Source organism: Bos javanicus, chromosome 1 (assembly GCF_032452875.1).
Source record: "Bos javanicus breed banteng chromosome 1, ARS-OSU_banteng_1.0, whole genome shotgun sequence".
Taxonomy (NCBI): Eukaryota; Metazoa; Chordata; class Mammalia; order Artiodactyla; family Bovidae; genus Bos; species Bos javanicus.
Window position 1 is genome coordinate 145,795,867 of NC_083868.1, and position 14,148 is coordinate 145,810,014.

General features: G+C 47.1%; 1 protein-coding gene across 2 annotated transcripts in view; it reads right to left on the bottom strand.

Moving 5' to 3' along the window:
- Positions 1-14,148, bottom strand: part of MCM3AP (minichromosome maintenance complex component 3 associated protein) — a 42,140-nt gene that overhangs the window by 8,515 nt on the left and 19,477 nt on the right. For both annotated transcript variants that reach the window (XM_061424099.1, XM_061424088.1), the window contains exons 15-23: positions 13,316-13,447; positions 12,901-13,014; positions 11,672-11,824; positions 10,052-10,249; positions 8,172-8,240; positions 7,955-8,089; positions 4,709-4,862; positions 335-593; positions 22-119 (exon numbers count right to left, since the gene is read on the bottom strand). In XM_061424099.1, the coding sequence (XP_061280083.1) occupies positions 22-119; positions 335-593; positions 4,709-4,862; positions 7,955-8,089; positions 8,172-8,240; positions 10,052-10,249; positions 11,672-11,824; positions 12,901-13,014; positions 13,316-13,447 (1,312 nt within the window). The remainder of the gene's footprint in view (positions 1-21; positions 120-334; positions 594-4,708; positions 4,863-7,954; positions 8,090-8,171; positions 8,241-10,051; positions 10,250-11,671; positions 11,825-12,900; positions 13,015-13,315; positions 13,448-14,148) is intronic.

Sequence of the window (14,148 nt, forward strand, 5' to 3'; positions counted from 1 at the left end):
AAAAAAATAATGAAACCTTACCTTACTCGTGCCTTTTAAGTCATTAATGGAATCAGGGATCTCAATAACAGTATAATCTGAAATGAGCTTAGCTGAAACCAAATCCTGGAGCATCAGACCTTTAAGACAAACAGACACCAGTCACCCATCTCCTGGTGGAGATTTGCACATGAGCTGAGAAGTCTCACTGCCCTGACCCCTAGAGCCCTGTGCCCAGGCACTACAGTGGCTGTTGTCACATGTGGCAGCACCACGCCACCAGCACTTTCTCAGACCCCAGGCTCTACCCATTTATTAAACATGCCAGCTCAGAAGTGGAACTGCCTTCACAAACCCTCTTCCACGTCCTTCTCCACGGCGTCCCCTCCCTGGCTGGGCACAAGAACCGCCAGGGGAAGCGCAGGCTGGAAGGGCTTGGCCTGCAGGAGCTGCTTGGTCTGCAGCAGGGCCGACAGCCAGTACACGTCCTCCTCCGCCGCGTCCACACTCTTCACTCTGGGAGGGAGCAGCAGCATGAGCCCACTGGCTCCCAGGAGCTCCTTCTGTGTCTCCACGGCATCGAGGGCACCATCACTAAGAGCGCCATGGGCCACCTGGAACGGCACCCAGACCATCAAGATGGACGCACTCGTGGACAGATCAACAGTGAGCATCAGCCCCAGGGAGAGCGCAGCCAATTGCTCACTGCACTCCAGGTCGGTCTGCCTCTGTGAGGCCAAGAACCAGTACAACAAACTGTGGGGAAACGATGAATCCAGCCTCTGGTGAGAACTGTTTGAGCGCTTTAATCCTAACAGTTATCTCAAACAGGTGTAAAAACAAGTAAGCCTTTAATGACAGTAAAAAGGAAAGGCAAGCCAGCAGCAGAAAAGGGATTCCTACCCATTTCTAAAAAGCAGTGCAGAGACAGGTAAAGGAACCAGAGGATGCCACACTGAAGGGCTGCAGACACGTTGAGCAGGGACCAGACTGTCTGGGCCTGCAAAAGCCCTGGGAGCCCAGGCCCGTGGCACCAGAGCCAGCCAAAGCTCCAGGCCAGGAGGACAAGTCACACACGAGACAGTGGCCCACAGGTCACCCATCCCCCTGCCTCTAAGCACAAGCCGTCCCCCTGGGCCCTGGGCCAGCATCCTGTCCTGAGGATCCCAACACGGGGACATCGCAGGCACAGAGGAGGGGACCAGGCGGTGGGCACCCCGCACCTTACCCCGAGAGCACCAGAAGCTGCACAAGGAGGAGACACGATGAGTCCTTCCCAGGGAAGCCAAACAACCTAAGGAATCGATCCCCAGATTCCCCCAAAAAAGGTTGGCTTGCCATTTCAGTTACCCTCCACCCCACCCCAAACACAGGCCTATGACCAGCCTTTTAGGGCCTCACTCAGGTATAGGCAGGTTCAGATAAGGTGTCTGAGGAGAGCCTTCAACATAAGAGAAAAACTAGAGTAAAAGAATAGAAACCTTAAGAAAATGGATACCACATGGAACGGAAGAAAACTTACACAAAAACCCTAATTTCCTCTGAAGATGCATCCAGAAATAGTCATAAGATGATACAAGAAAGTAAAATAAGGGTAAGAAAAAGGAAATCAATAATACAGTATGTTATTAAAAACTCAAAGATAGCTCCTAGAAAATAATATTAAAAAACAAGATGGAAAATGGGATAGAAAGGATGAAGAGGCTCAGAAGATCAACTGATAAGGTCAAACATTGGTCTAGTCAGAGTTCAAGAGAGAAGAATAAAAGAGAAGGAAAGAGATGTCATCAAGATGCAAAAACCAGTCTCCAGCCCACAAGGACATACCAAGGGTCCTGTCAAGGACCTTCCCAGATGATGAGGGAAGGAAGTGGGCACCCAAGTCCCAGGGCAAAGATAGCAGGCTTCCCAAGTGAAACAAGGCCAGGCCAGAGAAAGGAATGGGAACGGTTTCAGACATATCAACAGCAATGCTGGATGGTCAGTGACCGTGGAATAAAACTAGAAGGAAAGTAACTTTCATCCCATAATTCTACATACCAAGCTAAACTATGAAGCAAATGTGAGGGTAAACACATTTTCAGACAGGCTAGAGCTCCAAAATTCTCCTCCCATTGCATTCTTCCTTTGAAGAAAATGGAAAACATGCTCCATCAACAAGAGACTAAACCAAGAAAAAATTTTGCTGCTGCTGCTGCCAATGGCAGCACCTAGTGTTGGATAGGTCAGGCACTGTTCTAAGAATTCTGTCTGTATAACACACATCACCTCATGGGTCCCCATGCATGGCGCCAGCACCATCTCAAGCAAGAGTATACCAACCCACGGTCAGTACCTGGGCCGAGGACCAAGGTCAGGGTTAGAAGTGGAGGAGCGGGACTGCATTCTTGGTATGGAGGCCCCAGAGGCAGCCACACCCTGGGACATGTTTCCAGCCCAAATGGGAACAGGAGAATGGCACCCTCTTAAGTAAGATAATGTAGCAAATACTACGTGCAGAAAAAATAAATGTAGCCACAGAACACTTGCTGGTTCTGGAACACACACATGTGACCTCAATTTCTGAGATATTATAAACTGACCACATAACCACCAGGAAGATGGGGAAGGCTGAGAGCAAGTGGGGTGTTAAGAGTTCATGCCTCACCCAGGGGGTGAGTGCACAGCCCCAAGATAGCCCGCATAATCCCACCTCGTAGTGCTAACGTCCTGGCACCATCACCTACCCTGAGGATGGGCTGAGCCTAGTGACATGCTTCTAACAGTCAGACAAACATGATGGAAAGCCACCATGAAGGTTAGGTTAAAGAGATGATGCCAGCTTACTCAGCTCACGGGAGCTGGCTGATGCCCTATTGTGAGTTGCCTCATGTAGGCCCACATGGCATGGACTACGAGGAAGTGAATCCTGCCAACAACCATGAAAAGTGGGCTTTCAGAGAGACCAGAGCCCGGACTTCTACCTGCTGAGAAATCATGCCCCAGAGGACCTAAGCCACACCTGGACTTCTACCACACAGAAACTGAGTAACAAGCATTGGTTACTTACATATACCACATTTGGTTTGTGTTTTTAGTTTGCTTGTTTTGGTTCAGCCACATGGCATGCAAGGTCCTAGTTCCCCAACCAGGGATCAAACCCAGGCTCCCTGTGGTGGAAACAGGGACCACCAGGGAATTCCCAAAGCTGCCACATTTGGAGGTAACATGTTATACGATAATAGATAAAATGCACCTGTTTTAATAGTTAAGTCAGCAGAGAAGATCTAAAAGTGGATAACAGAGAAACAGCAGTATAAATACATGATGTGGAAACAGGACAGAAATCAAAGCTTGGAGAAAAGGGCTAGGAGATGGGGCAGCGGCTGCAATTTATCATCTTAAGTCATGCCATGCCATCTGACTCTTTAACTACATGCAAGTATTACTTTGACTTAAATCTAAAGGCAAGAAGAACGAACTAATTGTCCAGTAGGTTAAGTATGACTTTATCATCCTAGGAAAAGGGGAAGAACATGTCCCAGGATGTTTCTGTTACCTCTGAATGGTGAGAGCATAGAGGGCTCTTACCATCTTTGTATTTCCTCTATATTTCCTTATATTTTTAAAGTTTTATATATGTATTACTTTCACGTTTAAGAAAAAATATTAAACGGTATTAAAATGGAAAGAAACAAACAAAAATCCTATAGTCAAACTACAATCTGAAGCAGTTCCAAGGACAGAAGTAATGTGGACTAGAATGTCGCATGCAGATGTCCAGGGTGTGCCATGAAGGAGACTGTCAGGAAGAGGAGAAGCCTGGACTGAGACCTTGGGGTCAGGACACGGTGGGGAAGGCAACTTTTCCCTGCTCTGAGCATGCAGCCAGTCATGAATCCCACACTGTGGACCCCACCAGACCCAGGTCAGAGAGCTGGCCAGAGCAGCAGCTACCAACGCCAGGTCTACTGAGCACCGAGGCCCACACTTCTGCTCTGCACTGCTATTTTCTAAGTAAATAAAATATGCATCTTCTGAACACAGTAAAACCTAAAATTCATTAATGCAGGTTTGAATCTAATGAGAAAACAGGTTCTCATTAAATAAGACTCTGTGGGAACCAATTAAGCTCAGTAGTGTACGAACACCTATAATGAATAAGAAGTAGAACTTATAATCAAAAGCTGAGGATAACGTGAATGTAAAATAAAAACAACTAACCTGAAATGCCTAACACTGAATCTATATGAAAACTGCATAGGACTAAAAACCATTAGTCTTCTGGTAAGACTTGATATATCAGGAAGCTATTTAAATAAAGATGTCAGCAGTTGGCAGACCATGTGAAATGCAACAGACACTGCATTTCTGTGTAATGCTCTGTCATAACCCTCTTGGGTTAACTACTAGAGGTCCATGGAGTTCACGGCTTCTGAACTGTATGCAGAACACATAGGGAAATACAGGTACCTTTTACGATGGTTCTAGCTTTCACCAATTTCTCAAAAAGAGGTCCGTGAACCAAGAGAAGACTTACTGCATCCTGAGAATCTAGCTTGGTCTCTTACACCAAGGGGGTGTACATGAGTCATCAAGACACAAGGAAGAACAGATACAACACTTGCTTCTGGGCCTCCCGTATTGTTTCAGAGCCACTTCAGGGGAGTTATATGATTCCCGTGATATCTGGGAGGGAGTGTAAATAAGAAAGTTACAGAAGTAAATACACTAAATGATTGTCACTCACCTTGATGCACACGCTGACACAAATTGTCTGATCCCCTTTGCTGCTGAGAGTGTTAAAGAGAGTGAGTGTCTGAATCCCACCAACATCAAGGTATATGTCATCCACTGAGCCATCACCTCCCATGAACTTGACTTTTAACCAATGTGATAGAATTCTGTGAATGAAAGAAAATAACACTTGAAGGAAAGTCTAATTCTAAATGTGAACCACAAAGAGAAATATCACATAAATAGAGATCCACAAACATCAAATCTTACTATGAAATTGATCTGAACAAAGCAGGCTATAATTTTTAAATGGAGTTAGGAACTCTACTGGGTTATATATTTGGGTAGGAAGAGAGAGCACTCATTCTAATGTGATGTATGATTCTGAAGCCCTAAGAAAAGATGTTGAACAATCGAAAAGATCCTTAGAGTTTACCGTACAACCCAGCAATTCCACTCCTAGGTTTAACCCCAAGAGAACTACAAACATATGTCCACGCAAACACCTATACATCAATGTTCACAGAAGCATTATTCATAATAACCAAAAAGTGGAAACGACAATTAATGAACAGAAAAATAAAATGTGGTATACTCATGCTGCTGCTGCTGCTAAGTCGCTTCAGTCGTGTCTGACTCTGTGCGACCCCATAGACGGTAGCCTACCAGGCTTCCCTGTCCTTGGGATTCTCCAGGCAAGAACACTGGAGTGGGTTGCCATTTCCTTCTCCAATGCGTGAAAGTGAAAAGTGAAAGTGAAGTCGCTCAGTCATGTCTGACTCTAGTGACCCCATGGACTGCAGCCTACCAGGCTCCTCCGTCCATGGGATTTTCCAGGCAATATACCAGCCTTCTCCGGTATATTCATGCAATCAAATATTATTGAGCCACAAAATGAAGGACTAATACATGCTACAACATAAATGAACCTAGAAAACATTATGCTAAGTGCTAAATGACAGTCATAGAAGACAACATATCTTCAGGTTCTGTTTGTATGAAATGTCCAGAACAGGTAAGTTTATAGAGACAGAAAACAGATGAGTGCTTGCTAGGGGCTGCAGGTAAGGAGTGGTGGACTGTTAATGGGCATGTGTTTCTTTTCAGGAGAAAAAATGTTCTCCAGTCCTGGGGTATATCGTAGGGTTAATGGCAAACTCCAAGAGTGTTTACGCCAAGGGGGACCTTCCCAGCCTGCTGCTGCCAGTGCCCCCATCCCTGCGGTGAGCCCCTGCCAACCCACACCTCCACAAGAGGCCCTCCAACACTAGCAGGAGGGGATAAGCACACATCTTTTAACTGCACCATCTTGAACCCGAAGTCCAAAGAAATATTTTTTAACCCTTAAATTTTTATGGAATCACAGAAGACTACCGAATAGGAGAAAGAAGGTTGGAAATGTCACACTTCCTGATTTCAAATTGCATTACAAAACTATAGTAACTAAAACTGTACGGTACTGGCATAAAAAAGAGCCACACAGACTAATAGAAGTGAGAGCCTGGAAATAAAAGCCTGCAAATATGGTCTTCTAATATTTAACAACAGAGCCCAGAATATTCAATTGAGAAAGAACAGTCTCTTTAAAAATGGTGCTGGCAAAACTGGATAATAAAAAGAACAAAACTGGACCCCTATCCTGCACAAATAAAAGTTATCTTGAAATGGATTAAAGACTTAAACATAAGAACTAAAATCATAAAACTCCTAGAATAAAATGGAAGAACCTCCCAGACACTGGTACTGTCAATGATTTCTTCGGATGTGAGCCCCAAAACACAAGGAGCTAAAGTAAAAAACTGGGACAATATCAAAGTACAAAGCTTCTTTGCAGTAAAAGAAACAAAAGGAGTAGGCAACTAATGAAAGAAGGTATTTTCAAATCCTATATCCAATAATGAGTTAATATTCTAAATATATATGGAACTCCTACAACTCAACAGCAAAACACAAATGATCCAATTAGAAAATAAGTAGATTTGGATAGACATTTTCTTTAAAAAAGACATGTGTGCTGTACGGTGCTGTGCTGAGTCACTCAGTCACATCCGACTCTTTGCAACCCCATGGACTGTAGCCCACCAGCCTCCTCTATCCATGGGATTCTCCAGGCAAGAATACTGGAGTGGGTTGCCATTTTCTCCTCCATGGTATCTTCCTGACCCGAGATCGAACCCAGATCTCCCACATTGCAGGCGGAATCTTTACCATCTGAGCCAGTAGGGAAGCCCATACAAATAGCCAAAAAGTGCATGAAAAGATGCTGAACATGGCTATCATTAGGGAAGTCAAAATTAAATCACAAAGATAGATCACCTTACATCATTTAGAGTGGCTATTATGAAAAAGCAAGGCCATTATTAGAGAAAGAAATGGCAACCCACTCCAGTATTCTTGCCTGGAAAATTCCATGGACAGAAAAGCCTGGTGGGCTACAGTCCAGGGGTCGTAAAGAGTCAGGCACAACTGAGCAACTAACACTACTATGAAAAAGATGAAATAAATCATGTTGCTGAGGATGTGTAGAAAAGTAAACCTCTGTGAACCATTGATGAGAATATATATAAATTGGTACAGCCACTATGTGAAATAGTATGAAGTTCCTGATAAAATTAAAAGTAGAACTATCACCTGAAAAAAAAAATGTTCTGCAATTAGATAGTTGTGGTTATACAACTGTGAATATACTAAAACCAGTGAAATGTACACTTTAAATGGGAGAAATTTATGATATGCAAATTACATCTTAAAAAGCTGTTAAAAAAGAAAAGTAATATGTTCTGTAGTTGCTTTAGAAGTATGGTTTCTGGAAACAACTTGGTTACAGGAAATAATGCCATGTCAACTTTCTGGATTTCTTTTAAAACTGCCAAGTGTTTTTCCTAAGGAGAAAAATGGAACTACAGCAAACAAACTATATTGTCTTCCCCAAGAGTGTAAATGAAACGGGCTCTAAATATACCTCAGCACAGCTTTAAGTCACAATCAAGTCTTGAATACTTTTGGATAAAGACCATTGCCAACTGTACAAGATTAAAATGTGAATGACCTAAAGTGTCAACTTCAAATCACAAACAAAACAGCCTGCAAAGCTAAGCATCAAAATGAAAGCAGGCATCAGGGTCCCGGGCAGGAGAGGAGCGCACAGGGCTGACAACCATCCACCCTCGCACACACACCCAGCTGCCTGAGGCTCAGGGAGGAGTCACTCCTGGCCCCTCACTCAGCCCCCAGCCCCACGGAAGGAACCCTCTCTTACCTGCTGGGACTCCCTGGGGACTGTTCTTCTCCATCAGGCAACACCAGTACCAGCTTCCAAAACACACGCTCCTGCTGCCTTGGGAGGTGCTCAGCCACGAGGGACGGCAGGTCCAGGGGTGCCCATGCCGCATCACTGGAAGGGACAGAACACCACAGCCAAGTCACCTGCAAGGCCCCAGCAGGAGCAGCAGGCAGGGCGGGCAGGGGTGACCAACCTTAGCAGCTGCTGGTGGAAGTGCTGGACCTTCATCTGGTGCGCCGCCATGTCCCTGAGCCACCTTAACCTGTGAGGGAGGAACCACATGAAGGAGTCCTATGTGAGGCCTGCTCAGCACCCACGGCGGAGGCGGACAAGCATCTAGCGACGTTCTGAGTGCAAGGTGATTGGGTACTAAGTGTCTCCCAGTGGGGAATACTCAGGAGACCGAGAACTTTTTCTGATGAAGAAATAGTTTAGTAAGAGGACTTGTTCACGTCACAGCTGTCAAGCAGTTATCTACTGTGTGCCAGTCATCGCAGATCAGCAGTAAACAGACAAAAATCCTGCCCTTAGAGAACACGTGCTCTCACAGGGAGAGAGGGGCCCCTGTAGGCAGATGGCATGACAGGTGCCGTGGGCTTACTATGGACATACGGAGGGTGCTCAGAGATGACCTGGGAGCACAGACCAGAAGGAAACAAGGGGAGCCAGCATGAGGATTTCCGGAGTACAGGCCAGACCACATCAGGAGTGGCATGGCATGCACACAGAAGGAGCACAGGGAGAGCAGTGGGCTAGCCAGGGGGCAGATGTGGGCCACCGTGGAAAGACTCAGAGAGGAGCCCAGGGACCTCAGTGAGGATGTGAGGCGACCTGACTGCTGTGGGGATGAGAACACCAGGCTGTAGGCGCCAAGGGCCGAAACCGGCAGACAGGTGGGATGTGAGAAAGGGCTGGTGGTGGAGGCGGTGAGGGGCGAGCTGCAGGGTGGTGGGTCTGAGTCCGGAGGTGACCCAGTGCAGGGAGATCAGACTAGTCCCTGTGAAACAGAGGAGGCACTGAGTGCAGCGGGCCAGGACAGCAGCTTCCAAACTTCAGCTGGGGACACCAGGAGGAAGCCTTCACTGGGGACGCATGGAGGGAGTTGTCAGCGTGCAGGATGGAGAAAGATTACAGGGAAAGAGGCAGAGGAGGAGAAGGGGCAGGGGGCTGGGCTGGAGGCGTAAGGGTAGATGGACACAGAGAGGGCCGTCCTGACGCAGGTAAAGCAGCCTCGACTCCAGGAGGCAGCGGGGCCAAGGCTGCCACGGGTCACAGAGAACCCCGAACGCCCAGACCACACACAGCGCATCAGAGACAGGCTTGCGCTGCCACCACCCTGCTTCCAGACGCAGGCCCAGGACTGGGAACCCGAGCGGCTGCATAGTCAGCAGCGTGGACCTGGTTCTCAGAGCACCTCGTGACAGCCTGGGAAGGACAAGGCACACCCTAAGGCCCTGGCACAGGGGGCTGCTGCTGCCCCTTCACGTGGCCCTCCAAGGCCCCTCCCTGGGAGGTCCTCTCCAGAGGCAACAATGGCATGGTCTGAAGAGAGAAGTCAAGCCCTGCAGGGCCAGGATTGCACAGCTGAAGCCAGAACCGGGGCAGGGATCCACGCACCCGTGGAGTGGCCAGGAGGAGAGTCAGGGAGGGCCATGCGAGGGGACATAGAGAGGCAGCCTGTGAGAGGAAGACCAGAAAGCGGAGGAAGAGCTGCTAAAACGCTGCTTGCTGCAGCAGACCCAGGATGGCAGAGGGCACGCGGTGGGAGTGAGGGTGAGGCCAACACGGACCTTTGACTCCACTAACGAGAATGGCTGTGATGCGTCGTTGAGTCAGGGAGGTGAGGAGAAAGCACATAATTCCAGGTAATTCGACTGGCAGGACCAGCAGTGTTTTAAGGGGAAAAGGTAAGTGAAAACACAGCAGGTAGAGCAAGCTGCACTCCAAAAACACAACTCTCCATCTGTCTTCACTGCCTCTGGCCCCACCTGTCTGCCCTGTACACACACGCGTTAATCCACGCTCCTAAGGCCAGCTAGGCCAGGAGGCACTTTGGAGGCCCCGGGTGCTGACCTGGTGCAGGAGATGCCCACTCTCCCCGCGTGGCCCAGGTCCAGGAGGCCCTTCGCCAGGTTCTTCTCCGCAATGGGGCACTCCGCGCTGGGCACCAGCGCCCTCAGTCGGTCGTTCACATCCACACAGCAGGGCGCCGCAGGGAAGGCCCGCATCTGGCGCCTTAGCTTCTTGCGGGCTGCGACAGCTTCCCTCCACCTGGAGGACAAACACCACTAGGTGTTGTGAAGGTCGGCCACAGGGCAAATGCAGAACACCTCCAGCGTTAACAGGGAGACACCTTCCGCCAACATGTTCAGGTCTACTTCAGCAACAGATCTCAAACTGAGAAATTAATCCCAACTAAAGCTCAGGTGCGGGGATGCATGAGAGAATGAGTGGTGGTGGTGGGCAATGAAACTACTGAACCTAAGACTGAATGCTGGGGACTTCCCTGGTGGCTAGGAATCTGCCTTCCAATGCAGGGGACACAGGTGTGATCCCTGGTCAGGATCTAAAATTCCACATGTCAGGACGCAACTAAGCCCCTGTGCCATTAGAGAGAAGTCCACATACTACAAAGAAGATCTGACACAGCCAAATTAAAAAATAAATATAAAAAAAAAAAGTGAATGCTAAACAATGTTTGGAGGTCAATTTGCTGATATGGATACAAACACAGATACATGTACCCTTTGACCCAGCAAACACCACTGACAGGACTCTCTCTCCAGACCCTGCAGGCACGTGTGTGAAATGTCTGTACAGGGTGGCCACTGCAGCGCTCTCTGTCATACTAGAGAGGAGAGGCCATGCTGAAGTACTGCCAGCGCACTGACGACAACGCAGAGGGGCCGCTGCACTACTGCGGTCAGGCCTCCACCTCGTGTCAGAGGGCGTCCAGGAACGTCCAGAGCGGAGCAGTGAGCATGCTCCCACCGTGCCAACCACCACACAAAGCTCAGAGGTCCTTGTGGAATGGAGACTCATTCCTCACTAAATCCCCTTTTATACAGTTGTAGCTGTCAAGCACCCTATTACTTTTTTTAAATGTTATTATTAAATGAATCACCCTTCACACATAACCCATGTACCCCCATTTTAAAGACTAATGATAAATCAAACACCCACATCCTTCCATGCAGTTAAGAATCAGCGGCCATGAGCACCCACGGGCCCTGCTCAGTCACTCACCCTCTTGCTCCCAAAGGTAACTGCTGTGTCAGCTTTATGTTTGTTCTTTCCTTTCCCTTCTTTAGGGTTGTACTACTATACATAAATCTAAAACAACCTATTGAGTTGGAATAGACAATTCAGATGTTGTACACATTTCCCTAAGAACTGTTTTTCTTTTCACTAAAAATTATGTTTTACAAATTTACCTATACAGGTGTATACGGCTATCATTTGGCTTGTTCATGGCCATCTCCCCGTGTCCAGCACATTGGGTAAACAGCAGGAGGCTACCTATATATATTTGTTGAAATACAGAACAGTTACCTCATCCCAATCTAATTCTTTACTTAGTTTATACCCTTTAGGAAGGAACATGTTACATGTGTGTATTATCAGCTGTGAAAGTATCATCTTGGTAAAAGATACTCTGTGTGCACTGACTCTCTGTAAGGACATGGGACTCACCGTTGGAGATACTTGCAGAAGCACTGAAGTTCCTGCAGGGTCTCTTTTGCAGTCTGGAAAATTTCCTCCCCGAGAAACAAGTCCACCAGATGGGCAAAGACGTCCTCAGAGCAGCGGGCCACACGAACCCTCTGGTCTGTCTCCACTGCACTCCTAGGAAACAGGGCAATCGATCAGCATAAGAGCACCGCACCCAAGGCCCCACACAGGGCCTGCCTGGAAGTATATAAGTCCACGTCCTTAACTCTAAAATGAAATCATGTCGTCACTGTAAGAAAAGCTTGAAGATTTTATTTCATATAAGGCACAGACATCTGAAAAGATAGATGGAAAAAGAACTAAAGTGGTACAGGGTATAAGGCTGCAGATCCAACATGGACCTTATAAACAGTCAAGAAATAAGCCTTTATTTTATAGTTAGAAATTTAATTTTTAAATGGTTGTTGAAACAACTAAACTATCTTCTCATCAACGATATCTGATGAGAAGTTTATTATCAAAGTCAAAGAAGCTCAAACAGACAAGACCCACTTCCACTAGCTATCCTCTATCGTGGGTAGAGACATCCCGGGCTGAACTCTAGTTCAAGTCTCCTGGAGCTACAGAGAGCAGCAGTCGCCTGCATGTCAGAGAGTCCTAGGTGCTGCTGTCTCCTAATAACCCTTCCTGGGAAGAAGAACAGACAAATACCCATCATTCGCGGGGTCTCTTGTTACAGGAAGCAGTGAAATAGACTCCCAATTAATAAAAATGGAAAGAAACATTCAATAACACGCTCTGCCTCCTAGCTGTGTCTCCATCTGCACCAGAGGCTGCAGGCCTGTCCCAGCGGAAATGAAACACAAGGACAGATTTCCCAGCACAATCAAACCTCTTTCCTGAAGCTTGGCATTGAAGTTCTTAAGTGAGATAACGCAAAGGAATCTTTTGACATGTGAAACAAGGGAAAGGATCTTCTACTTAAGAAAAATGAACAGTGTAGAGAAGACTATCAGCAAATTCTTTCACTAACAGACACATCACATCCCCAAGCCCAGGGCAGGGTCTACAGGAAGATGAGAGTAGTGAGGGCCTCCCTGGCAGTAACAGACACACACACCGGGAGGGCCTGTGAGTGTCTAGTCAACCAGCAGATACACTCCACGTGCAGATGAAAGCCAGCCAGCCTGAGCTAACCCCCTCCTGCCAATCACGCGCCTTACACTGCAGGACACCAGAGTGTCACTTACTTCAACTCCTGGGAGCAGGTTTCTCTCACACATTCTGTCACCACAACTTCTGTCAGCTCTGCGGCCAGGTCCTGGCTCAGCTGAATTAACACCGATTCTCTCTCTTGTTTCAACCTAAAGGAAAAAGTGAAAGAGCACAAGAAATAAGAGTTGCCACACTCTGTGACCTTGCAAGAGGGGATTTGAGTTATGCTGAGTCGGCAGACCTGACCCCTCTGGTCTCAGTAGAAGGTCACACAGCCACCCCTACTCCCATTCCCCTGACCATCACCCACGCCCTGGGCCACAGTGTACGAAGGTGCGGGGTGAGCTGTGAGTCCAACTAGTGCAGCGGGCAAAAGCAAGAGAATCCGAGGCTGCGGAAGGCTCTCTCCTGCAGCCACGCTGCCCCATGCACAGCAGGGATGAAACTCACCTCTCCTCTTCTGCCCGCCGCCTCTCTTCCTCCTTCCGCTCCCTTTCCTGGGTGACTTCTTCAGTTGCAATGTGCCTCAGAATGCCTGTGGTTGTCGCTGTTAACAGCTCCTCCATAGCAGCATTGGAAACACTAGACAGAGCAAAGTGGAGACTGTTCTAAATAAATAATACAAGCCACACAAACCATATTACTAGACTTCTAACACTGGCAAGGAAAAAAGTATCTACTTGGTTTCCATTAAGCTGATGCAAAAGTAACTGCAGTTTTGCATTATTGAAATTTGCAGTTCGATATTGGAATATTCTTAAATGTAGTTGTTATAAATCATTTTATTGTGCATTTCTTGCTTTATGTTTTTTGCTAATGACTTACTACTTGCTGTTTATTTTATATTTATTTTAGACTATAAAAATGATATTAAAACAAAAAGAAATTTGAGTGATAGTTTTTTTTAATTTTTAAATTTATTTTTTGGCCATGCCGTATGGCATGTAGGAGCTTAGTTCCCTGACCAGGGATCAAACCCATACCCCCTGCAGTGGAAGTACAGAGTCTTAACCACTGGACCACTGTGGAAGTCCCCTGAGCAATTTTTTTAGCCTTATTCTAAGGAAGACATAAACAAATGGAAAAACATCCATGTTCACAGACTGGAAGACTTAATATTGTTAAGACGTTGCCGCTGCTGCTAAGGCACTTCAGTCGTGTCCGACTCTGTGCAACCCCATAGACGGCAGCCCACCAGGCTCCCCAGTCCCTGGGATTTTCCAGGCAAGAGCACTGGAGTGGGTTGTCATTTCCTTCTCCAATGCATGAAAGTGAAAAGTCAA